Below are 26,792 nucleotides of genomic sequence, written 5' to 3' on the forward strand. Positions count from 1 at the left end.
TTCCGTTTGGCCTAGCATACTCTCCCCGCACATTCAACAAATGTATGGATGCAGCACCTGCTCCACTGAGACTTCAGGGCATCCGCATTCTGAATTATATCGACGACTGGCTCATTCTGGTCCAGTCTCGAGAAATGGCGGTTCGGGATCGAGATGTCGTCCTTGGCCACATTCAAAAATTGGGGTTGAGACTTAACACAAAGAAGAGTGTGTTAGAACCATCCCATCCTAGTACGATCGGACAATACATCAGTGGTAGCTTAACTGAACAGACAAGGGGGACTCAGATCGCGCCCTCTGTACAGACTGGCGCATCAGATTATTCTTTTTTCCCAAGGGAAAATACTGTCTATAGGAGCAATGTTTGTTCCGGGGGTACAGCATCAGAGAGCAGACATCCTGTCAAGGCAAGGGCTGAGGCCCGGGGAATTCTGGTTCTGGTTGCCCCGATGTGGCCGCACTGAATACGTTTTCAGACATAATGTCACTCCTGATAGCTCCGCCATGGCAGATTCCTCTGAGGAGGGATCTGTTGTCTCGGGCGGAGGGCACAATTTTCCATCCTCGCCCAGAGCTGTGGAAACTGTGGGTCTAGCCCCTGAGGGGGTTCAGTACCTAAATGCTGGTCTATCAGCTGGGGTGGTGGAAACCATACTTAGCTCTAGGGCTCCATCCACTAGGAGATTATATGGCCTCAAGTGGAATGTGTTTGCCACTTGGTGTAGAGAACGAGTTAGATCCAGTTAACTGCCCGGTGGCTTCAGGTCTGGAGTTTCTTCAAGATCGTTTTTCTGCAGGTCTTACTTGGAGGATGAAATCGACAACCAATCCCAGGGTTCCTGCCTGGGACCCTGCAGTGGTTCTCAAAGGGTTATCCCTGGCCCCCTTCGAACTTCTTCAGTCGGCTTCGCCTAAAGATCTTACGCTCAAATTGGTCTTTCTCTTAGCTATCACCTCTAATAAGAGGGTGGGAGATCTCCAAGCCCTGGCAGTGACACGAGCTTGGTTACTTTGTGCCTAAAGTGCCTGCTAAAATGGCGTGATCTACGGTCCTGCATGCATTCCATCCTCCACCTCATGTGTCGGCAGAAGAAGAGAAGCTTCATTTGCTCTGCCCATCAAAGCTTTGAGTATTTACCTCGAGAAGTCCTCTTCTTGGAGGAGGTCGGACCAACTACTAGTGTGTTTTGTGTCACATAAGAAGGGGCTCCCGGAATCCAACCAAACCATTTGTAATTGGATTGTTCAGGCTATTGCCTCGGCTTACAAGGTGCGCAATTTGTCTTCACCTTTGGCAGTAAGGGCATGGCGTCCTATAGGGCCCTCCTCTCGGGAGTGCCCTTCCAGGAGATCTGTGAGGCAGCCGGTTGGGCTACCTCGCACACTTTTATTAGGTTTTATAGTCAGTCTGCACCTCCCTAGTACGCCTGGCGTACATGTGCTCTCATTCTAGCTGAGTGCCTGAATCACTTTACTCCAGGGCAGGCCTATTTCGGTGCGTGGCCTAGTGGGCATTCGTTCCCTAAAGAGTCGTATTCAACGACGCAGTGCGAGTCCCCTCGAAAAGGAATGTCTCGGGTTAGGACTATAACCCTTGTTCCCTGAGAAGAACACGAGACACTGCGTCATCCTGCCACGCCCCTCGAGGCCTTAGAGTATCTTGCTTCATTGCAAGGATGATGTGTGTGTATGTGTATATGCGTGTGTCAGCGTCACTTTTATGCATCCGGTTATGCCGTCACATGTTACTTCACAACGCAACACCAATCAGGATTGGATTAGTTTCATTCATACTTTCATTCAGAAGCGCACACTAAGGAAGGGTCCCCAAAGAGTCATTTTCAACGACGCAGTGTCTTGTTCCCTTCTCGGGGAACAAGGGTTATAGTCATAGCCCGAGATGTTTTTTACACTTGTTGCTTGCTCTAATTATACTGTATTTTACAAATAGATGTTGTATTATATATAGCAGCATTATATTGGCCATCAAAGACTCTGCTCCATCAAATCTGCATCAGTTTGTCAGTATATAAATAATATGAATCTCTGCAGTTGTAAATTGCTTCTCTACTTAAAGATGTCAATGTTATTTTTCTGCAGGTAAAACATAAACAGGACGCTTCTTTTAGCTCAGTGCACTTATCTAAAATGATCTTACCATCTGGATTCAAAGGTTTCTTCTCTATTATTTAATCATACAGCTTTAAAGCAGAAGAGTACATGTAACACATTCCACCATGTTATAAACCTCTTCCAAACACTGTGGAAATGGGGTTGTGGGTGTCTTGGGCATTGTACTGGCGTTTGTAAGTCAATCTTGGAAGGATATAATGGCATGAGGCTTCATAGACATGGTGGGAAGGAAGCCATTTGACACTGTTGACAGTGTCTCGCTGTATTTTCATGATGTTTGGAGAATAATGAAGCTCAGGAGCGAGCGGGGGGGATTTGAAAGAAACAAATTTGCGTAGGACTGATGGCGAAGGCTTTGTGCTTTGACTTGATGTGGCACATTAAGATGGCAACCAGTGTATGAAGCTCTATGGGCATCTTATTGTCAGAGGAGGATGCAGAATTTGCTTGTCATGTTGAACTGCTTTTGAAATTCATGGAAAAATCCAAGCATAATTTACCAGTCCTCATTTCTGTACACATGTCTTTGAAACAGATTTTTTTTTGTGGAGGATTTTTCTCATTTTAATCAATGGTTGTGTAACATGAGTATATCTTGCATTTTTTGTATGTTTCATTTGCCTGTTCAATTATATCATCTGAAACTGAAGATAGACTTTTACAAGGAATTATGATCCGAGGCTAAAATAACACTTGTTGTCTTATTAAAGGCTTGTTGCAGTAATTGCAGGTTGTGTTTTTCTTTCAAAGCCTTTAGTTGGTGTGACAAGGTTTAAGATGTAATATTTACACATATCTTGCTATGAGAATAATAAGACATAAAACACAAGATCAGTCCTGTGTGTTTAAAAGACTAGTGCATCCCTCTAAACAAGCCATAAAATTAAGAGAGAAGCTCTTTGGTTTCAGTTCAAAACATTTCAGACACTTCTCATAATAATGCTGCATCAGAAAGAGAGAGAAAGACACCTAAAAGCAAAGAAAAAAGTCATAGCAATGAGCAAAGAGGGGAAAAAAATGGTTTTCATGCACATGTGGCTCAATATCACACTTTAGTCACATGTATTTGTTCAATACCCATCTGGCTTCTAGGTTACTGTGAAATTGATTTCAGCTCTTGACTTCCTGTATTAAATATCGTCCTTGATAAGAGTAAAGGAAATGATTTACAGATGGAAACATGGAGAGAACATGATGATAGCAGGATACAAAAGGATTGTATCACACCATTTTCTTTCCTAAAATGAATGCTTTTTCACATTTTTAAGGTACAAAGTATCATTTTTTAATATATTTTATATTCTTTTAAATGTTTAAATTCATATTTTTTAATCTTTTTTTAAATTCAGCTCTTTTAAATGTTTAAATTCATATCAAAGTGAAAAAAAAAGAGATTTGGGTTACGCTTTATTTCGATGGTCCACTTTAGACACTACTACATGTCAACTTACTCTCATTAATTTACAACTATATGTCAACTAACTCTCATTAGAGTAGGCCTAGTAAGTAGACTGGTAGGGTTCGGGTTAGTAGAATAAGTTGACATGTAGTTGTAAAGTTACTTATAGTCAGTAGAATATCAAATTCGACATAGGGAGGATCAAAATAAAGTGTTAGCAGATAGTACAGACAGTCTACTATTACTCGAATAACTGCTAGTTGACATGTAATTGCAAAGTTACTTGCAGTTAGCAGAATGTCTAAAATGGACCATCGAAAATATTCAATATCATATTTGATATTGTGTCACTTTGGGACCAAAATATCAAAATATCTGCAATAGGACCAAAATATCATATTTTCATTTGTGGTCATTTGTTTCCATTTATTTAAGTGCTTTATTTTGTTAATTTAATGAATCATCAGTGCTTGAAATAGGTTTAAAAATATAATAGGCTATAAGAAAATGTTCAACAATAAAAGCTGAGAAAACCTTCAGAGACCAATTTCACCTTCTGGTTAATTAAAGCTACACTGTGCACTAAAATATTTTAAGTTGATTTTTTTAGCAAAAACATTGTTCTTTCAAAACGATATGTTCTCATTAATGTGTAATCACTTCAACCAACTAATTAAGTATTCCCATAAGTGTATAATCTGCTATTTAGAATACATATGAGTGAGTCACTCGAATGGCGGAAGCGGGGGTTCGGGTTGGCTGGACTGTTGACGGGGGTGTAGCTTTCATGAGGCACACATGCAAGGTCTCTTCCTCTCTCCCTTTCTGCAGTGCTCTCTCACCTTCACTTTCTCCTTACAATCATTGAAATATCAAGGCTATAAAGTAATATTGGTAGTCGTATACAATTACACCGCTAAAAAGTCCTACAAGTCATTTTAAACACCAAACCTAAAGATACAAAGCAAAAAACAGCTTTTACTTTGTGCATTTTGCGGAACATCCAAAGCAATGTCGTGTGGTGTGCTAAACTACAGTAGTTGTGTGTGCGTACATATGGTGGTATTTTTACCAGCTGAGAACTCTAAGTGTGAACACGCCCTTAAAGATGATAAAAGTTGAAGTCTGGAAAACTAGAATCCAACGCCACAGTATCATTTCGTGATTCACATGCACACGTTGACAGCATTCTATCTCTATATCTGTCTGTGATAATCTCTGCTTCTGTTAACATTATAATTTCATCAAAATGTTTCCTATAACCATCCAAACTCTCAGGAGCAGACAGGCCTCTGTATCAGTGTTTGGGGGCGTCTGGGCGGCCATCTGAGTGACAGCGCCTCCCCAGCAGCCTGGTAAACCACAGGGAACAAGCAAAGGCTTATAATTACAGTGTATCCTCCAGTCCTAATAGCAACTGCTTATATTTAATTACATACTGTCATCGGCCCAAACAGCGCTGAGAGTGCAGAACGCTGCTGTTGCCTTGACAACCAGTGGAGAAAATTAAGGTGATTAATCAGCCGAGAGAATGACGGGAAAATACTCAGTCCAAACAATTTACGGATCACCCGACTCTATGGGAGTTTGGTAAAACAAAACTTTTGTTACACATCACATGGGCTCTTGCACAGAAATGGATGGAAACATTTTGGACCTTGTTGGATTATCAATCTTTGCTCGTTAAATATAAAGGACATTTGAACCTATAAAGTTTTATGGCTCATTTAATGAGCTGAAATTACTTTCAAGAACAAGAACCTTGTGCATTGTGGTCCACATAATAATCCAACACCAGGTAAAATGTGCTTTTTCCAAAAGTTCCTCCATTAACAGTGGCATGTCGGTGCGAACAGCGTGAAAGGCCCTTTTCTCATCATTTCCCTCATGTGACGCTCAGCGGGACCATGTAAATCATCATCCCATCAAAGCCAGTGCGAATCACATCTGGATGTCAGTCTGAAAAACAGCAGGACTCAAAGCCCTTGGAGACCAAACGATTGTTCATTTTCAACCTGTCTGGCTGCTTTATTTCTAAGCGTAGTTTGATCCAGGGAAATCATGAGAGTTTGTCAAGATGACGAGATAAAAGCTGCTGAATGGACGATAAATCATCAGACTGTCACAAGAAACCGCGTTTGCATTGTAAAAGAAGAGCAGAGTGTCTATGGAGCGACTCAGCCGTGAGTTTAAAGTGTCCCAATGCACTTATCACCACAATGATTCATCATTCCCTCTTTTTGAAACAGGATTAATTTATTTATGATAAAGTGTGCTTATAATAAAAATGTCTATTCTCCTCTATTATAATGAGCTGAGATCACGGATGAGTCACTGGTTGTTTATCAAAGAAACTACATTGATTATTCAATCCTGATATAGTTCATTCAATTTATTGTAATTTAATTTAGATATGATAACACCAGATTTATGGAATTTTACATAACATTTATGTTTTTTATTTACTTATCTATTTGATTTGATTTTGTCTGTACCATGTATTTTTGGATCTTTATCAAATATACCACAAAATAACAGTAACAGATAGTATTACTATCTGACACCCCCGCACTGTAAATTGCATAAAATCAGAAGACTGTTTTTCCATAGGCCTAGATTTTGCTAAACTTTTATATACTGTAACTTTATTTTAAGGTCAAACTAAACCAATATCCATTATTTAAATGTTTTGGCATTATGATGAATAATGGTAGAGCTACGAATAAATCACTTCATAAATGTGAAAATATCAAACTTTTCCATTTACAATGATCCATCATTCACAGCTAGATGTTGTTTAAACTTTACAACTCTGCATTAAAATGCTGCGTTATTGGTTTCCTCATAATATCGCTGGATTGTGTGTGTGTTCACTACAGGGACCAGTGTGTCAGCCCAGTTTGAGCAGTTCACTTGATACCAGGCTGCGGATCGATGAACTCTGAGCTAATAGAAAAACCTATTGCCCTGGACACAGACGCGCCAATGCGTTTGTTTGGACGAGGCTCTTTTTGCGCTGCCGCACAACCAATGGGAGACCCGAGGGCTTCTGGGTAACGTTAGCTGCCATTAACATTCGGATACAGAACAGCTTCTCCATCCTCAGGCATATTTCTCTGCACCGTTCATCATCGCTAAAAGCTTTTCATTTAAAGCTACTTTATCAAATGTATTCACATTTCACATGTGGTTCTTTTGGTCACCGTTATTATGTAAGAACATTTCAACACATTCATATTTCTGGAAACGTGTCTAAATCAGATGCACCTCAATCTACTGGTGAACAAAAGCATTTGCACCAGCCTCCCAGTCAGGTTGTATCATAGTGGAGGGTAAAAATACCAATTCCCTGCTGTCTTACTGTGTCATACTTACTGCTTATACGATATCATATCCAACTGACGATTGAATTATGAATGAGTGTCAAATGTGTGTGTGTGTGTGTCTTAAAGTGCTGACGGATGAATTCTAGACTAATGAGAAAAATCTCCACCTCCCTGGACAGAATCAACTTCCCTCTATCAAAACACTCAGGTACATTTTCATTTTACATCTAATTCTGTCCAAAAAATGCAATTACTGTGGCATTAAACAACAAGAGATTTTACTCCTACCTTCAAGTGCACCAGGGACGCTCATACTTCAGAGTAGGCCACTCATTATTATGACATTTCATGTCGGATACATAAGGGAGTTGCCTAGAGACAAAACAAAAATAATTATATTGTGATGGTGAACAGTTTATGAAAAATATTTATTTCTATAATTTTTTGTTACATAAAGCAAAACATGAAGGGTGAATGATTAACTTTACATTTGTTGTCAATAAACAAAGTGCCATGGTTAAAAAACAACAACATGCAAAATCAAGTATTGCCATTCACTACAGACTTGCTTTTCACTCACTGGTCTGTTATATGATTTTATCGATATTTTAGATCAGGGTTTCCACAATTTTTCAACTCGTCACACCCCTTCCAATGTCCCAACTTGGCAACTTGTGTATCATCTGGAGTTCTGAGTTTCCCACTCTTACATATGACTTTGTTTGGTATTTTATGTGCTTGAAACTTGATGTTTATGACTTGAAGGGCACATTACTCACTTAGACATAAATATGTGAACAGTTTTACTAACCTTATCTAACTTGATCATCAAGAATCTCTGTCATTAGTCATTTCCTGAAAGAGAAAACAATAGAAGAAGAAGACTTGATGCTAATGTCCGCTATAGCACCCCTTGTGGGAAGAATAATAATGCAATTTGTGTTTGTATAAATTAAATTCTGCCATATTTCATATCTCATTCTTCACATAAAACAGGAAATCTGCCTGATCACAGAGATGATCAATAATTGAAAAAGTCCACAGGTTTCAGAGAGACTTCACCAGACTGCTTAGATTAAGGATTTTAAGCTTCAATGGACCAGCTGTGTTGTGTACATCTCTGTCCGTTGTTGATTGTGACAATTGCGCTAATGTTACCTGTAGACTGCAGGGGGCGATGTGTCTCTGCTCTGCTTAGTCTTTTTCACACAAATCTCCATTTCTTCTTAAATGACCCTCTATATGCCGGCAGTCACAGCTGCATTCAAGGATGTTTTACTGATATTTAACAACAACAAAAAAAAAAGTCACAGTCCCCCAGACTTATATTGTGCTGCATGTTTTCATTCAACGGTTTTTCATATTTTCACATCCTGACAGAGGCTTTTGTGTTCAGATGCCACACTGAAATAGTTTATTTTTCTCTTTAATGCAGATCCATTTTCATTTGATCCAAAGATTTCACAATCATTCTAGGACATCCCGTCATTATTCCATGAGAATAGGATTGAAATTCCACAGGGGTAAAGGGCCGAAGAGAGTCTTGATCGGATGGAATCTAATGCGTTTCCTGCCCAGTCTAGTTTAGAGAATTTCAATTGTGAATAAAAATCATTTGAACTAGAAGCCCCTGGTTTTATATGTCATTTATCCTCATCTTTCCACCTGGTCTTCTCTCTCTCGGCTCCTTCAAGGGTGTCTTCACATACTCACGCTGTCTTCTCGCTTCTGTTTAACCAGCCATGCCAACGGCTGTAAATTGAGGGTGTTATTTGGTGTTTGGGGCCGTCGCTGTGTTCAAAGCGCCTCCGCTGGTCTTCCTTTATGAAACAATGACAGATGTACTGAGAGGAATGAGTGGCGGAAAAGATGGAGGGGAGATGTGAAGGTGGACTTAAGGTGGTGATTCATGTACGTTTTTTTAATGTAAAATGTAGTAAATGAAAAATACATTATTCGCAACAGATGATGCTCACCAACTGATGCAGATCAAAGAGGAACCGTGTTCTTTCTCATCAGTCTTCATGTGGCTCGTCACACGTGCCCAGAAATCCAGCAACACCTCCTGGAAGGCAGACGAATCCCCATAATAATTTTTATCATGTTATAGAAACACTAAGGTCAAAGTGCACAGGAACAAATGACACCAAATCAAAGCACAGACAACAAAATGACATGGACTGATCATGTTGATCTCCTTCAGAAAGTACAGATTGACCAGAGTGGATGTCCTTAAGCTAAATTGCCCCCTTGCTTCTAAACATCAAGACTACGTTGTTATCAGTAGAAGCATTTCTTCTTGTGAATGATGTCATATATTAAGATAAAGGGTTAAAGGAGTAGTTCGCTTTTTTTTTTTTTTTTTTTTTTTTTTTTAAACTTTTGCTGATAATTGACTCACCCCCATGTCATCCAAGATGTCCATGTCTTTCTTTCTTCAGTCGAAAAGAAATTAAGGTTTTTGATGAAAACATTCCAGGATTTTCTCCATATAATGGACTTCAGTGGGAACCAAACGGTTCAAGGTCCAAAAGACTTTAGGGCTTTAAACGACACCAGACAATAAGTTAGTGTCTTATCTAGCGAAACGATCGCTCATTTAAAAAATAAATAAAAAAGTTTAAGTTTTATAAGCACAAATGCTCACCTTGCTCTGTTCTGTGATGCACGTTTGTGACTCTCCTGTTCAAACTCTTTCATCAAAATGCACAAATCTTTTTTTTTTAAGTCATGACCTGGGTCCTAGATAAGACCCCTATTCATCATCTGGTGTCGTTTAAAACCCTTTGAAGCTGCAATGAAACTCTCATTTGGACCTTGAACTGTTTGGTTCCCAATGAAGGCCATTATATGGACAAAATCCTGGAATGTTTTCATCAAAAACCTTAATTTCTTTTCGACTGAAGAAAGAATGACATGGACATCTTGGATGACATGGGGATGAGTGAATCATCAGAAAAAGTTTTTTTTTAAAAGTGAACTCCTTTAATAAAAGTAAGGTCAACATCCATCCAGGTCAAACATAAATCTGAAAATAGCTTTATAGCTATTTTATTTTATAGGTTTTTTTTTTTTTTTTTTTTTTTGTAAACTGTATTATGTGATTATTGTGGCCTAGTGGCAGGTATATCTGTGTTAAAGTTGTGTGTGTGTAAAATAAGATTTTTCATATTTAATTTAAGGGCAGGTTAATAAGATTATTAAACGAACATTATTTCAGATATTATTGTGTAGCACCTCAAAAGTGATATAATGAAAATGTTAAATGCTAAGATAAACATCCTAAAACAGCTAAAGCTGGGTTGAAAAAGCTTTAAGATAAGATCCCATGTTTATTTTTCCAAGTTTATTATTTTATGGTATATATTATGTGTATAATATAGTCTATTATTTAGTCTTTTAATTCTGTAGAAATCACCTCCTTGGTAAGTGTATAATTCAACATAGGCTAAATTATTTAAATATACATTTTCAAGCATTTTATTGATGCTATCTTGATATCCGGATGCCAAATACTATACCGATGCCATTTGTAGTTTAGTGACTTGGGTTCTATAACAACATTACTCATAAGTCACATGATGGATCAGCCATCCAATGGTGTGAGTTTGGGCCAGAACTATCTCTTTGTTCAACCAACAGACGGGGGTGGGGGGGTGGGGGAAACTTGTTTGAAGTGCAACCCTTTTTCATTTCCGTTCAGTGGCGCTAGTGGTGCTGAAATTGCACACGGTTCCTGCTAGATTCAGCACCATGGACAGCAGCCTTTAGTTTACAGCTGCAGTGCCCATTGTGAATATGCTTCATTATTATTTGGTTATATAAAACTGAATTCTAGCCCAGCTACATAGACACTGAACACACTATTACACAAAACTACTGATTACATATAAGTTCTCAAAAGGAAGATAGGCTCTCATTTGACTGCCCCACACAACACAACATTAATACAGTTTATTGAATGATCACTCATCCATTTCACGCTTTTATTGTTAAGTACAAAACAGACATGTTCTAATGTATTTGATGCGATGTGTAATAGCTTACACACTGTTGAAAATATAGCCCTGGTGTAAAAGTTTGACATACATTTCTCAAATGCGTGTCTCATATTTTCATTTAATCTTTAAGTCACATTCTGTTTAATTTGCATGTAGCTCAGCAATTTTAAGTGTGTGATGAGAGAGTACCAGCCTGTCTGAATATTTCACTGTTTAATTAAATGTGGTTTAACTGAACATTAAATGAAGAGAGAGAGAGAGAGAGAGAGAGAGAGAGAGAGAGAGAGAGAGAGAGAGAGAGAGGGAGAGAGAGAGAGAGAGAGAGAGAGAGAGAGAGAGAGAGAGAGAGAGAGAGAGAGAGAGAGAGAGAGAGAGAGAGAGCACAGCCCACTGGCTGAAAGAGAGGATGATGCATCAGAGAGCGAGAGAAACAAGGATGATGATGATGATGATGATGATGGAGGCAGGAGAAATGAACAGAGAGAAGAGAGTTTCACAACACTGATCAGGAAGCAGGTGCTGGACCTTCGTCCACATCAGACTGAAGTCGGATGAAAATGGATGTGCGAAAGGACTCGATGAGCTCCAGCATTTGACCGGACGAACTTCTGATTCACAGCGATCTAGTCTCGAGATCATCGATCCGCAGTTATTCTGCTTCTGCGTGTTTCGCGGGATATTCTTCTCATTTCGCGCCTTTTAATCTGAAGCTGCACCGCATGAACGGAGGCTGATGATGAATATAAAACACATCAGGTTCTTCATATAATGGGGATCGAGGACGCGAGCATGAGGAACGGACGGGCTCTGTCCGATCAGTGGGCCGACAGCGTGGTGGTCCGGCCCCGGACGACCGAACAGCACATCACTGTTCACAAGAGGCTGGTGTTGGGCTTCGCCATCTCCATCCTCACCCTCATCATCGTCACGGCCATCGCCATCACGCTGAGCGTCAGCTTCGAGAGATGCGCCGCGGAGAGCAGCGGGGCTCTGCCCGTGAACGGCTCCAGCAACAGTAAGTGGAAACAGTCCCGGGACGGGAACATCAGTCACAGAGACACAGAGGAGGGTCAGCAGCCCTGGAGACACCTGCGCTTACCGGCCACCCTGCGCCCGCGCCACTACGACCTCCGACTGTCCGTGAACATGGAGAACTTCAGCTTCTCCGGCGAGGTGAACATTGAGTTTGAATGCGTCAACTCCACGAAGTTGATCGTGCTGCACACGGACCGACTGGAGGTGGAGAAAGTGCTGGTGTTTTCGGACAGTAAGAAAGCGGGCGTCATGAGGATCCAGCGCCGCTTCCACTATCCGCCCAAGCAGGTGTTTGTGATCGCGCTGCACAGAGAGATGAAGCCCCTCAGAACATACAAGATCAACATCACCTTTCACGCGCACATCGAGCACGAGCTCTTGGGCTTTTTCCGCAGCTCTTACGTGCTGGATGGAGAAAGAAGGTAAAAGAGTTTCAGTGTCCGTCTCAAAAAAGTCTCTCATAGCCCCTTCCCCCCCCCCCCCTCACCCCCCTAAAGCTGGGTTCGACTAGCGACGGCCTTGACCATGAAAGCTACAGATGGTGTGTTAAGATTATGCAAAATTAAGCTTTTTGTTTATTAATCGATTATTTACTCTTGCAGAAATTTACCATGGTAACTACTAAAATATTATAGTTACTACTGATACTACAGTAAAACTATAATAAACAGGATATCATTCTTAAAAAGCTGTAATGTTACTGTCCCTAGTTTACTACAGCTTTGCACTAACTGTATTAACTGTGTTACAAATAATCATTCTATACATTGAGTGTTAGTGATATTGATGTATGCAAATTGTGTTATCATGATAGGCCTACATAAACATAAGTAGACGCAATACAAAGCCATACAAATAGTACAAGCAATACAAATAGTCTGGGGAATAATAGATGTAATAGATGGAGAACAAATGTAATTTATTCTCATATAGTATTTACTATGGACTACATTAAACTATAATAGATTCAATAGTAATGTTCACTACTTCAAACCATAATTAATGAACATGAGATGTTCTTATATAGATGGAGGCTAATAGCATTGCCAAACTACTGTATTTTTGTTGAAAATCCAACAAATCCAGTCTAACATTATTATCTGTATGCAATTTTATGTCTTTGTCTCAGACAGTAACTGTTCCTTAGTGTTCAGGGAGGTCAGAGGTCACACAGATCTGAACACTAGTTAAATCTCTGTGTACTGAAGTCACAGCTGTGACTGACTGCGCTCAATGACTCATTTACTGTCACACACTGAGACTCGCCTAATCATGGGAAGTTTTCCAGCACAGCGATACACCTTCATAAACCCACACGGTTAGATTTACATCAAACATAACCTTCAAAAATAAACTATTTATGCAGTTACTACCATCATGCATTTATTTATAAACAGTATATTGATATAATCACTATAGAGTATAAACAGATATTATTCAAGTGTTCAGTTCATATGTGCTCCTGTTTAACAAACAGCCCATTATTATGTTTGAAAATCTTCAGATCAGTAGTTAAAATCTTTTTTACTCTTTAAGATGCACAGTTGATTATCACAAGCTCATACAGTATATGTGTGTTGACTAGTTTTAGCCTCATATTCACAGTGAAAATATCAACTTCTTGCTCTTGTTTTCCGGCATATGACTCTTTGTCCTCTGAGGGTAAAAAATGGCTCATGTCTGAATCATTGCCGCAGGTTTTCCTGCATTTGAGACATGTTTAAGCCTTCTTTTACCCCGAATGGTTCACTTTCATTGACATACTTCATAACCCTTCTGTCTGTCCGCCAGTTTCCTCCTTGTGTTTTTAATAACGGCTGAACCTTCTGCTTTCTATCAGCTGTAAACACATCATGTTAAAAGCTCAGGGCGATTCATTCTTTTACTTAAACGTTATTGTGATGTCTTGATATTGTAATATCCATTGAAGAGCACCTTTGAGATAAATTCAGTATATGTTGATGTTGTTCAGCTCCACGGGCTGTGAAGATCCTTCAGTTTAGTGTAATCAGCGCCTGCTGGCTGCTTGTATATTCATGAACACTGAACAGCGGGATCTCGCTGGATTGAGGAAATACTTAGGTTGATGTAGTTAGACGTGGGAGTTTTGTTCTGATCTGAACTGATCCTCTGGTCTTTTCAGAGTTTCGAACAGTTTTTCCTTCTTCCTCTTCACACATTTTCTTCAACCTCACATTGCACGTCAGTGATATGGAATAAAACATATTGAACAAACCATGTGTTTCACTGCAGGTATTTTTACTCTAACATCCCTGTAGAATCTCCTCCCGTGTGTCTGTTAGTTGTCTGATTTCTCATCACTCCCAGTCTGTTATCTTTAAATATTGTAAAGATGTTTATATGGTACTAGCATCTATTAAGTGAGAATGAAATGAAGAGGAGGTAAACAGATGGGACATTATAGACTCATTATAGATTGCTCCTGCATGAATGGCTGCTAATGAGAGTAAAAAGTTGTGACAGAAATGCAGGAGCGAGCAGAATACCCCTCCTCCCCCATCTGATGGTCATGCTGTGGATGGTGAAGGAAAATTCCTCCCTGTGAGGTTTGATGCAAGCTTTAAAGGAGTAGTTCACTTTTGAAAAAAAAAAAAAAAAAAAACTTTTGCTGATAATTTACTCATCCAATGTCATCCAAGATGTCCATGTCTTTCCTTCTTCAGTCGAAAAGAAATTAAGGTTTTTGATGAAAACATTCCAGGATTTTTCTCCATATAATGCACTTTATTGGGAACCAAACGATTCAAGATCCAAAAGACACTTTCAGTACAAACTGCAAACTGTTCAAAGGGCTTTAAACGATTCCAGACAATGAATAAGGGTCTTATCTAGCGAAACGATCGATCATTTAATAAATAAATAACAAAGTTTAAGTTTTACAAGCTCAAATGGTCACTTTGCTCTGTTCTGTGATGCACGTTCGTGACTCTCCTGTTCAAACTCGTTCATCAAAATGAACAAATCTTTTTCTGAGTCATTTGGTTCATTCAACAAACGAAACGAACGAATTGACTCGGAAAAAGATTTGTTCATTTTGATGAACGAGTTCGAACAGGAGAGTCACGAACGTGCATCGCAGTACAGAAGGCGAGCATTTGAGCTTATAAAACTTGTACTTTGTTTTTTTTTTTTTTTTAACTGAGCGATCGTTTTGCTTGATAAGACCCTTATTCATTGTCTGGAATCGTTTAAAGCCCTTTGAACAGTTTGCAGTTTGTACTAAAAGTGTCTTTTGGATCTTGAACTGTTTGGTTCCCAATAAAGTGCATTATATGGAGAAATATGCTGGAATGTTTTCATCAAAAACCTTAATTTATTTTCGACTGAAGAAAGAAAGACATGGACATCTTGGATGACATGGGGGTGAGTAAATTATCAGCAAAAGTTTTTTTTTTTTTTTAAGTGAACTACTCCTTTAATATCAGTTAATGCAGCTTTCTAAAATTCAGCTCACTCTTTCTTCTTAAGAACTGCTTATCCAGCTCTTTAACTTCTTTACTTTTATACTCAGGCTCAGTTCTAATTCTGATGTCCTAAATGTGTCTGTATGTAGATTAACGCTTCTGTTCCAACTACATGTAAGATCAATTTGACAGCTTTTTATTATTTTCTTGCCATCTAAATTGTTTCACACTGTCAATTCCTAGACTTTGTGCTGTCACAGATGTGTTTAATGTTTACAGCTGTGACATGCAGATATCAGAATCAGATATATCATTATTCCTGTGTAGTATCTCTTATGTTATGTTGACATTTGATGTGATTTAGTTGCTGTGGTTTCTTCTCTCCAGAAAGCTCATTAGTGTGATATAAATGCACAGAGATGTGAACAGGGATGGCAGACAGAGTTAATTTACATTCAGGAAAGTCATGTGACAACCAATTTAATGAAGTTTTGGTGAAATGACTTTCCACTGTTGACTCCTTGACTAGTTAAATAGCAATTTCAAGTTTTCTCTTACCTCTCTCATGTTCTTATTCTGCAGGTTTCTTGCGGTGACACAGTTCTCACCGACCCACGCTAGAAAGGCCTTCCCGTGTTTCGACGAGCCCATCTATAAAGCCACATTCAGAGTGAGTCTGAAACACGAGAGCTCATATCAATCTCTGTCCAACATGCCAGTGGAGTCTTCAGTGTCTGAGGAGGACGGATGGGTGACCAACCATTTCTCCAGGACGCCCCGCATGTCCACGTACTACCTGGCCTGGGCCGTGTGTAACTTCACCTACAGAGAAGCAGTTACAGAAAAAGGAGTTGTGGTGAGTCGTGTTTTCCGAACCTAAAACTCAAAGTTATTATAGAGATTTTATATTTTATTTTGTTTTCTAAAACCTAGAGAGCAGCATTTAAAGCATCACAGATGTGCTTCTGACATGAAGGCTGTTCACAAGGTTTTCTGCTTCATTTGTCAAATTCTAAGGCAGCACCTCATGTATGCTTTAAATTGAAGGCAATCCCAGAATGCATTGCACCTATCCAGTAATAACATCAATCCAAAATGGCAAATGAGCCGAGACAAATCAATGTATACTTATAGTTATACACTTGATTGATCAAAAGTAGATCAATAGTGACAGTAAAGACATTTATAATGTTACAGATGATTTATATTTCCAATAAATCTGTTGTTTTGGTACTTTCTATTCATTAAAAATCTTGGAATAAAAAAAATGTATCACAGCTTTCAAACATTAAGTAGCAGAACAGTTTTCAACATTGATAACAATAAGAAACCTCTGAAGGAGCTTTGCATCACAGGAATAAATTGCATTTTAAAATGAAAATAATTCACAATATTGACTGAAAATATTACTGTTTTGATCAAATAAATGCAGACTTGGTGAGAATAAGATTATTATTTTAAAATAATTTTAAATACCGACCCCAAACGGTGGTGTATAAGGAATATGTCATTAAATAATTAAAATTATTAATAACATAGTTTAACCTAATGGACTGCTATACCCAATATTTGTGTGTGCAACTGTTATGTATCTTTAATTTCATTAGCATATTTAATAATTGGCTTAGCAGAAGACTAGCATCAAAGTCGATTAATATTAATTTTTATTCAAGTCACATTTATGCGTTATTATGTATTTAATGTACACGGTAAAAAAATATATTTTCAAGATTTGTTAACACAACATTTTTTCTTTTGTCAAATCAACTTCATAATTTATTTAGTTCAGATAACTTATTATTAAGTTTCTGATGATTAAATCAATATCCTTCATTGTATTAACTTATCTCTTCAAGAAGTTTTCAAGAGAGTACGTTTTAAAACCGACCTATTATCTTGTTCACAGTCGAGTTGTGTATTTTACAGTACATTTCTATAATCAATATACAATGGTTACACAGTGGATAATGGAAATGTTTGTCTCCACTGACATTAGTCCAGTGTCCATAAAGCCATATGTGTGTTTATTAAAAGGGTAACAGTCATGTGTGCAACTGGTGTCCACTCATGCTCATGTCCGGGATTGTGTTCATGACAAACTCTTCCAGGTTTGATATAAAATACAAGAACTTTGTTTGATGTGACGTTGTATCACTTTCATCACATGCACTTAAACACTGAATCCTCACATGCTAAGCTGCTTCATCTGTGTGCCACTAGAGAGACTCTGTTTATGAGCTGCGTTACTGATATCACGTTCAGTCATATTACACACTTCCTGAGGGCTTCCAATGCTGCCCTTGGCCGGCCTCCTCCTCATATTAGTGTAATTAATCGATCTCCTTCAGCATGACTGCGCTCTCCTTTATATCAAATCATCTCTGACTGCAGTGTGTGCCTCTATCTGGGGCATTTATACCCACACTGTGCCATGTAGCGGTTAGCCGCACGCTAGCATCCCCATCAATCACATTAAAGCGGCAGGGTCGCCCCCTCGCTCCATTTATCACACAGATTCGGCTGTGTGGAGCCAGAGGAAAGATTGTGGGAGAGGAACGTTGGACAGAAGAGGGGAGTTATTACTCTGGGTTTATGGGGAAACACTGATCTACCACACACACGCCTAAAGATCACGGTATACCCGGCAGCAACTGGTTGGGCTTTATGTATTATGGGTTTTAAGGGTCTAGATGGTGGTGGTGGTGAATTTTAACTGTATACAACCATGAATTTATGTCTATAGTCTATACAGTTATTGATGTAGTTATACAGTTACAACATCTGGAGCTGAGCGACTCACCTTTCCCGAAAGCTAACATCAATGTGCATGTTTACAGGAGTTTTAATCTGTCTTGAGAACTAGAATCGAACTATATACCATAATAATACAGCTCAATCAATTGATTGAGCTGTATTATTATGGTATATAGTCTGAATCAATCAATCAATCCATCAATAAATCAATCAAATTGATTTGATTAACCAAGCCACAATCAATCAATCAAACAAACAAACAATCAATCAACCAATTAACCAATCAATCAATGATTTAAATCAATCATTCAATCAAACAATCTATCAATCAATCAATCAATCAATCATTATATAAAGACATCTGTTCTGGTGAATATGACTTTTGTTTCACCTGCATTGACCACTGGACTCTATCTATCATGTAAATGTATCTAATACCAAAACAAACACTTTTTTTTAACCTGGTGTCATATTAGTTTAAATAAGAGAAACTGTTTTTTTTAATTGTCTTAAAGCAGCACATTATATTCATAACACGGTAGCAGCTGTTATTAAACCCACTGGTTTAGTGTCAGTCAGTTTTTATTTATTTTATCATTAAAATGACAAATGTTCTTGTAATATCTAATCAATATTCAACACCACCATTCTAGAAATTCTCATTACATATTCATGAAATTACTCAGCCTGATCAGAAAAGCATGTTGATTTAATGGACAACATTATGGTTTTAGCCGTAGAATACAAATGCTTTAAAAACGTCTATGTGGGTTTAATTTAAAATACCAACTTATACCAGCATGAATGTCCATCTTGATTTACGCCGGTTTGTGTTGTCAGGCTGTTAAACCAGAAAAAAACTGCTGCTGACTAGATAGACTTTCATAGATAGACTTCACACCTTGTACAGTTTTTTATGGCACAGCTTGGACTTTTATAGGAATGAATTTGTGAAGTTCCTTAAGTATCTATCACATATAGACAAGTATAACTCAACAGGTTATTAATATCAATGCTCCATGTCATCTCCTGAGTGTGTAAACTAAAGCTTAATCTTTTCATCGGATGAGCTTGTTAGTGGATCAATGTTGAGCAGCCGCTCATTGAGAGACTCTCTATTAAAGTTCAATTAACCCCATTTAAGTCTCTGTCAAGCTGCCTTCAACAAAACCAAACAAATGAAACAGTCAGCACTAGAGTCAGATTGAACAATCTCCACAATGGCTGATTAATGAAGCTTCTCTTGATCGGCCAACTTGAGCACTTTGTCTAATTACAGGTCGATTTAAAATCACATTGATTTGATTGAGCTTTGAATAATTTCCACAGCCCCAAATGCCATCCATTCATCTTTATATCAGACATAGAGCTGATCGATCCGGTAGCAACATATGATGTAAACAATACATAATTCAATGTGCATTGCTGCCAGGCTCTGAAACAAAGGCTTGTTTTGCACGGTAACTCTGTTAGTGTAGGAGGACATTCATTCTGACTGGATGGATGCCCGTTCAGAAAGCTGTGCTGTGCATCAGCCTTCGGCTAAACGAGACCAGGATCATTTTTACTGTGAGAATACATTTCCCACAGAGCCACACCTCACACACTTTCTCTTTCACACTTGTTCTCTTCCCTGTCTCCCTCTTTCACATAATCGGAAATACAGAATAAAGGATCTTGCAATAATGCAGACATTTAGCTTTTTCCTGGAAATCTAATTTGTTTCAAAAGATAAATGTCTAAAATTCTTGTTAAAAAAAAACTACAGCTTTAAAATTATGTAAATAAGAAAAGATGTTCACAATTTTAAATACATGGAGGAGTTCTTCATCAGCTAGTCTAATAACATTATGGCTTATGAACATGTAAACAATTAATTTGTTTACCATAACTTGTTCGCCATAACTTGAACAGAACAGACCCCATTCATAAGGATTTTAGACAACTTAAGAGATAAAAGATTAAGCCATGTATCAAGGTAATTAGTTTGACTCTAAAGTGAATCACACAATTACAAACTTTGATTAAATCAAAAGAAGTTTATGAAAACTGGACTACTTCTTTGATGAGTAAATATACTACTCACCCCATGAAGCACAGCACTTCTGATTCGAACAACTAAATCGAATCAGAAAAAAAATAACGGTACAAAATATTCATCATAAATATAAAAATGATATATTAAAAGTTAATTTTGTCAGCTTATTGTGTCATCCTCAATGCATTAAATGTGTGGACTGTTCTTCAATATGCAAAAATTGCTGGATCTCTCAGGAATTAATTATTTGTTGGATATCTTCTAATTAAAAAACACTGAATATGAGCTCATCTGCCGGCTATCTACAGAATTTTTTTTTTTTTTTACATGTGGAGTAGGTGACAGTAATACTTTTTAATGCCTTACACACTTCTGAGGGGTAGCAAAAAGTGCACTTGAAAGACAAATGCAAAATTCACACGTCAGATGAAGGCATTTGGCAGATATTTTTACCAATGTATATTTTCTCTTTTATAAGTTATCCTTGAGGGAATTCCGGTTAGGAATAAACACAGAGCCGTCCAAGAGTACATTCAGCACCAATTTGACTTTTGTTCTCCCTCTCTTCCATGTTGTGTTGATGTAGATTCGGCTGTACGCCAGGCCTGACGCCATCCAGAGCGGATCGGGAGACTACGCTCTGCATATTACCAAGAGACTCCTGGAGTTTTACCAGGATTACTTCAAAGTCAAATATTCCCTCCCGAAATTAGGTAAGACAGGCGGTGAAATGTCTTCAGCTTTGTCAGGCTTTAGTGAAACGACAATAAATGTTCTTCTCATGGGAAAGCGAGTGATCTTTCATTTGTCCTGCCAGTCGGTTCTGTGTGACTTCGTGTGAAGAGGTGAAGAAGTGTCAATAGCAACTCAGTTCTTGCATTTATTGATCCCAAAAGCATAGGCTGTTTGTGGTTGTGTTTGGAGTTGGGAATTAGAGCACACACACCATGAGTGGTGTTAATGTGTGTGTAGTTTTCAGTGTGAGTGTGGTTGTGGTGGACTGGCTCACATCAGACTGTGTATCGCTCCATTTGGTTCCTGTCAGTTCTCTGACTTTATATAGTCGACACTCTCTCGAGGCGTCTGTCTGTCACTCTCTTCCCCCGCCTGCTCTCTTCCTCTCTAAATGTGTGCGTTTGTGTGTTTGCATGTAAGGCTGTGTATTTCAGTGCACATGTATCATTAATCATATACCTCTCTTAAATGCTCTCTGGGAAGCATTTGGTCTGTTTGGTAATAGGGTTAAGACCCTCTCAGTATTCACATGCAGACTACATCTAAAAGATTTTCTCTCTGAATCTCTTTCATTCTCATTTTCACCTTTCTAGTAAATCCAGCGTAAGCAATTAGCTGTGTTCAGGGAACATGGCAGTCAGTCTGCTAGTTTGCAGAAGCTAATGGCCATCCTAGACAAGCTAATATGTTTCTAAAACACAGCGCCAGCTTAATAAGCTTTTCCAGCAGGGGTTTCTAGGACTTTAAATCTGTAACTAAATCTAAAATTAAATCCTAAATATTTAGTGGTAATGAGGAAAATGTAGCATTTTTTCCAAATGTTAGCAATGTAGCATTTTTGCAAATGTTAACAATGTAGCATCATTGCTAGTGTTAGCAATGTAGCATCCTTGCTAATGTTAACATGTATTACCTTGTTATAAAGAAGTGTGCTTAAGATCTTCATGAAACTGAAGGTCTTTTCTTTTTTTTTTTTCCAAAACGGCTTCTCTAACAAGAAAAAAAAAATGTATAAGGGGGCTTGATTTTGTCCTACAGGAATTGACTAAATCTTTAGATTGTTATGGTTTGCTATTACTTCTGCTGAATGCAAAAGAAGATATTTTGAATAGTAACCAAATTGACTTCCATAGTATGGAAAATTGAAGTCACTATAGACGTCAATGGTGCCATCAACTGTTAGGTTACCCATATTCTTCAAAATATCTTCTTATGTGTTCAGAAAATATAATAATAAATAAATAAAATCACACAGGTTTCAAACAACTTGAGGCTGAGTAAATAATGACAGAGATTTATTTGTTGGGTTAACTATCCCTTTAATATAAACGTACGCTATGATTTATTTTCTTTAAATTACAAATAACATGCAATTAAGTGTTAAAGTTTTGCACTGTAAATTATTTTAAAGTATATTATTTAAAAGCAAAGTGGTCTTTCACAATAGTTAACAATGGCTCAATAGTCTCTGGCCTTGTGCTGTAAGTTCTGTGCAGGATACGATATAATCAATAACTTGATACAGTATCAGAACAGGTTTGGCATCTTTTAAATGGTCACTTGGCAACTATTTTAACTTAATTTAACCATTTAAAAATTATTTGAATGGTTCAATAACCAGTTCTGGAGAGAATGGTGGCTTTCCCCACTCCCCCCAGCGTTCACAGGCAGAAAACTAACCTTGCAACATGAGGACTGACGTCCCGGTAAGTTGGAAATAGAAGTCTCGTAAGAAGCGAGAACGAGCGAGAAACACAAACTGCTATGATAATTCTATGATTCTGTGAATGATGTATTACCCACTCAGTAGACATGCTCCACACGATAAAGTTGGCCGGCTCCGATAATAACAAATGCACTTAAGCAGCGTTAGAGAGAAGGAGGAAGTCGCCGCAAGTGAGTTTTTTATGATAGTATTTTGAAAATATTCGCCGCACAGCTGTAGTGGGAGCTCGATGAGAAAACATGCGACCACAAAAGTGAAAATCAGCGAAGAAATGACTAGAGTTGCCAAGTGTCCCTTTAACATCGCCTTATCCCACTAATGAGTCTTTTTCATTACTGTTGCTCTATTGATTGACGTCCTGCAGGATCATTTCACATGTGAAACCCTTTAATGAGGCTGGAGATTTTATTCACCTGCTAAAAAGATGATCACATCTGCTGTTAAAATTTCACATCAAAGATGCTGCTTTTGCAAAGAAACAGTTTGTCAACTCAGTTGGTGACCTTCAGATACTTTTGACACGTACGCATCAATGTTGCTTGTCACTGCTAAACTGAGGGGTGAGATGGCTTCAGCGTGAAGTGCGGCTTCATCCGAGAAATGATGTGGACGTAATGAATGCGTCCGTTATGTAAAGACACCATCTGTGTGTTGAGTGTTGGAGCAGTTGCAGCCCCTCTGGTCTCCAAACAGGGACATTCTGACTTTCTGCTCATGCAAACCAGAAAAATACAGAGAAATGAATGCAGAGTGTACGGGTTAAAGACGGCACAACAGGAGCAGATCACAAGTCCTTGAATCACTTTTAATGTGTTTTAAAAGCTTGTTACAGCTGTTTAAAGCTTCCTCACACTTCAGTTTGTAAGGTTTATGTAGTCTGAGAGATTTTAGGCCATTTGTTTTGTTCCTTCTTTGACTTAAAGACTAAAGTTCTTTGTATCCGCGGCTCTTGGCATGTGATTCGTCGCTAATGGCATAACGATTTCTTTCAGAAGAAACAACGACACAAACGCAACACGACCCATTCATCAAAGTGGCCCATTGTTCGCCCGCCGAATCTGAAGCAGAGTCCAATTAGAGCAACTTAATCAGAGCTGCCATTTACTGTGACTGGCAAATAAGAGCCACTTTCTCTCTTCCTCTCTTTCATCCACTCTCTCTTTTAAAGAGGGCAAAAAAACTGAACGAAAGTAAAAGGATTCAAAGAATGATGCAAACCAGGGGAGAAAATGGACTTTGTTGTCGGGTAGCAGTTAATACCTTCATATGATGATCAGAAATCGGTTTCATGCCTTTGACGCAAAAGCTTCCAGAAGCTTCATCATCAGAGAAGTCACATGCAGACTGATAATAAGCTGAGGAATCAGAGCGGAGTGTGTCTGCATCCATTTAGCTTTCATTACATCAACAAGTGTCTTCAGCTGCAAGAATCAAACCTCCGGATGCGTTTGGGAGTTGTTATGAGGATGCTCTTTAGGTCCCAATGAACAGAGAAATAATCTAATCTGTCATAAGTGTGCGCTGGCAGGCGCTTTTATTTAGACATTTCACCCCAGCTAATTCGTGTGCAGCAAAACACATTTGACGGCTAATGCTGTCTGGTGCTCAAACATTGAGTCAATTTGTATATCAAATGAGATGCTGTTTAGGGTGAGATGATAAAATGGTCTCTTCAAATGGTAGTTGAAAATAAAGGCCTTTGAGCAAGAAATCAGCAGATTCTTAGAACACTAGCCGATTGCTAATTGCACACTGTACAGTACAGTACATTTCTTTTCTTTTTTTTAATGTAATGATAAGCCACGATAAGTTTCCATTGTAGTATGATGCATGTGTGGCTTCCAATTAATTAAGAACTATTTTAATTATAAAATGAAAACGATTTAACATGAATATATAAAATATGATTTATATATATATATATATATATATATATATATATATGATTTTAATGTTTAATATATATAAACTATTTATATTAATATTATTTTATATTATAATACTGTATAGTGTATTTAATTACACAATTTAATTGTGTATTTTAATTTATAATTTAATATGATTCTAATAATTTATATATATATATATATATATATACTGTATATATAGATGTATTAATAATATCAAATAATCAATCTGATAATTTTAATTTGATCTAATAACTGTAATTCGAATATGAGCAAACAAGAGAGTAAGAGTTGATTCATTCAACACGCTGGAAGGTCAGTTGCATTGCACTGAGGTTGCATTTGATATTTTAGATATTTTATTCAGAAACAGTGCATACTATGTACCATTTACTGCAAAAAAAAAAAAAAAATCCCATTTAGAACATATTCCTGGTGTTAAATTTGACTTAAAAAGTGCTTCATCACTCTCATATTCTTTCATTCTTATTTAAAATCTGACTTGACAGCTGGTCTGTTTGAGTCTACAGTCGATATGAAGACTGTAATGGAGCACATCATCTGTTTGTCAGAATAAAGAGACAGTGTGAGCGTTTGAAGTAGCATTTAGCATGTCCTTTGAGAGGGACGTGATCTTTCTTAGACATTGATCTACAGTAAGTGCTTCTCAGAGAGAGATCAATGATCTATCAAGAAGAGGCCGAGACGGTCCAGACTCTTCTTAATTCTGACAGCAGAATCTGAGTGACGGATACAGATGAATGCCAAAGGAAATCCAATGCGTGACAAATGTGGATGGGTTCATTTTCCTTTGCTGATCCAACAGAGAAAGATCAGCAGAGTTTGTGTGTGTGATGAGATGGACACTGGGAAGATATCCAGTCCATCGAAACTAACCAGACCAATGAAAATCCCAGTGTCATTCATTGGCTGTTAATGTTCCTCTCGGCTTAATCATGTACAGCGTAGAGATCAGATCCAGCTCAGAATCACACATGTGACCTTCAGAGTTATTTAAACCCACTGTATGATGGGAATGGTGACATTTATCACAATCACCTTTGGGCCCTCCCTACTATGAGATTACAGTGAGAAGAGAGCATTCTGGGTAATTTCCTCAGTCATGGGAGATCGGTAACAGTGCCAGAGCTGGAGAGCTCAAACTATAGGAATGAATCTGAGAGAATGAGACGTTAAAGACTGACAGCAGGACGTCGGAGGACATCTTCAGTTTCAGATACTGCATATATATTTATATTCTGAGGTGAGTGAGTGATTTTGAGGAGGATGAGACTGTTTTTTATTTCCTTGTTTTGAATGTTCATGTCCTCTGTAAGGACATCTTTCACTGCTCTATTCTAAACATCCTTATTTATCATCAATACTGTGGCATTGCCATTTCTCTTTTAGTTTGCTTCATCTTGCTCTTTTCTTTCTTTCTTGCTCGCTCTTTCAGTCTCTTTCCTCCCTCATAAGGTGCCTATTTTCTCGATCGCTATCTCTGAGTGATTGTTCTTAATACAAAAAATCCCAAGGATAATGGTAATCTCTGCTAGAATTCATTAAAGCTAATCATGAAGGTCGGACGAGGGGCGTTTTAAAAGCGCCGCACCATCATTGTGAAAGTGACGGTCATAAAACTGAAGGGTGTTTCACAAGAGATGAAAAATGAGGCACATTATAAAAGAATCACAAAGCCACTGTATGTCTGATGAATATTAACAGAGTCACGCTCTCCATCCCTCTTCTTTCACTGAGGAGCAACTTGTTTGCCAAGTGTTTCTCAAACCTGACCTTTGACCCTTCAAGGTCTTCTTTATGCTTACTAATATGCTTTTCAAGAGAAAGAGGCTTAAATTCATTCATTTTAACAGCATTTTCATTATTTTAAAATGTGCCATTATTGCTCATAGATCGCTCCTTATTACAGCACAAAATCATAATCCTCATCGCAAGAAACAGAAATCTCCATTTCTCGATTCGTCTGGTATGAAATAAAAAAAAAAATCCAACTATTATTAACTTTTTTTTCCTCACATTTTAATGAATAATTTCCAAGCACTGACTGAGAGCTTTATGTTTCTCCATTACCAGCCTCTCAAAGCCAGAGCTCATTCACAATGCACTAATACGATAAGTGTGTACGACGGGGTCTGTTTTATGTTGCTGTTTATCATAGAAAGTTATTACATCACACAAGGTCGCATGATGAGCTGTCACATTCATTTTTTGGATGGTGCTAATAAACATACAGGTGTCTGCAGCTTCTCTATTATTATTACATGAGCTAATATTGCATTTCAATATACGAGC

General features: G+C 38.1%; 1 protein-coding gene across 1 annotated transcript in view; it reads left to right on the forward strand.

Moving 5' to 3' along the window:
• Positions 1-11,115: 11,115 nt before the first annotated feature.
• Positions 11,116-26,792, forward strand: part of LOC120476938 (thyrotropin-releasing hormone-degrading ectoenzyme) — a 105,819-nt gene continuing 90,142 nt past the window's right edge. The window contains exons 1-3 of the mRNA XM_089126721.1: positions 11,116-12,316; positions 15,902-16,175; positions 20,698-20,824. Coding sequence (XP_088982847.1) covers positions 11,628-12,316; positions 15,902-16,175; positions 20,698-20,824 — 1,090 coding nt within the window. The 5' untranslated portion in view covers positions 11,116-11,627. The remainder of the gene's footprint in view (positions 12,317-15,901; positions 16,176-20,697; positions 20,825-26,792) is intronic.

The sequence above is a fragment of the Pimephales promelas genome, chromosome 24, assembly GCF_988280905.1.
Source record: "Pimephales promelas chromosome 24, fPimPro1.hap1.1, whole genome shotgun sequence".
Classification (NCBI taxonomy): domain Eukaryota; kingdom Metazoa; phylum Chordata; class Actinopteri; order Cypriniformes; family Leuciscidae; genus Pimephales; species Pimephales promelas.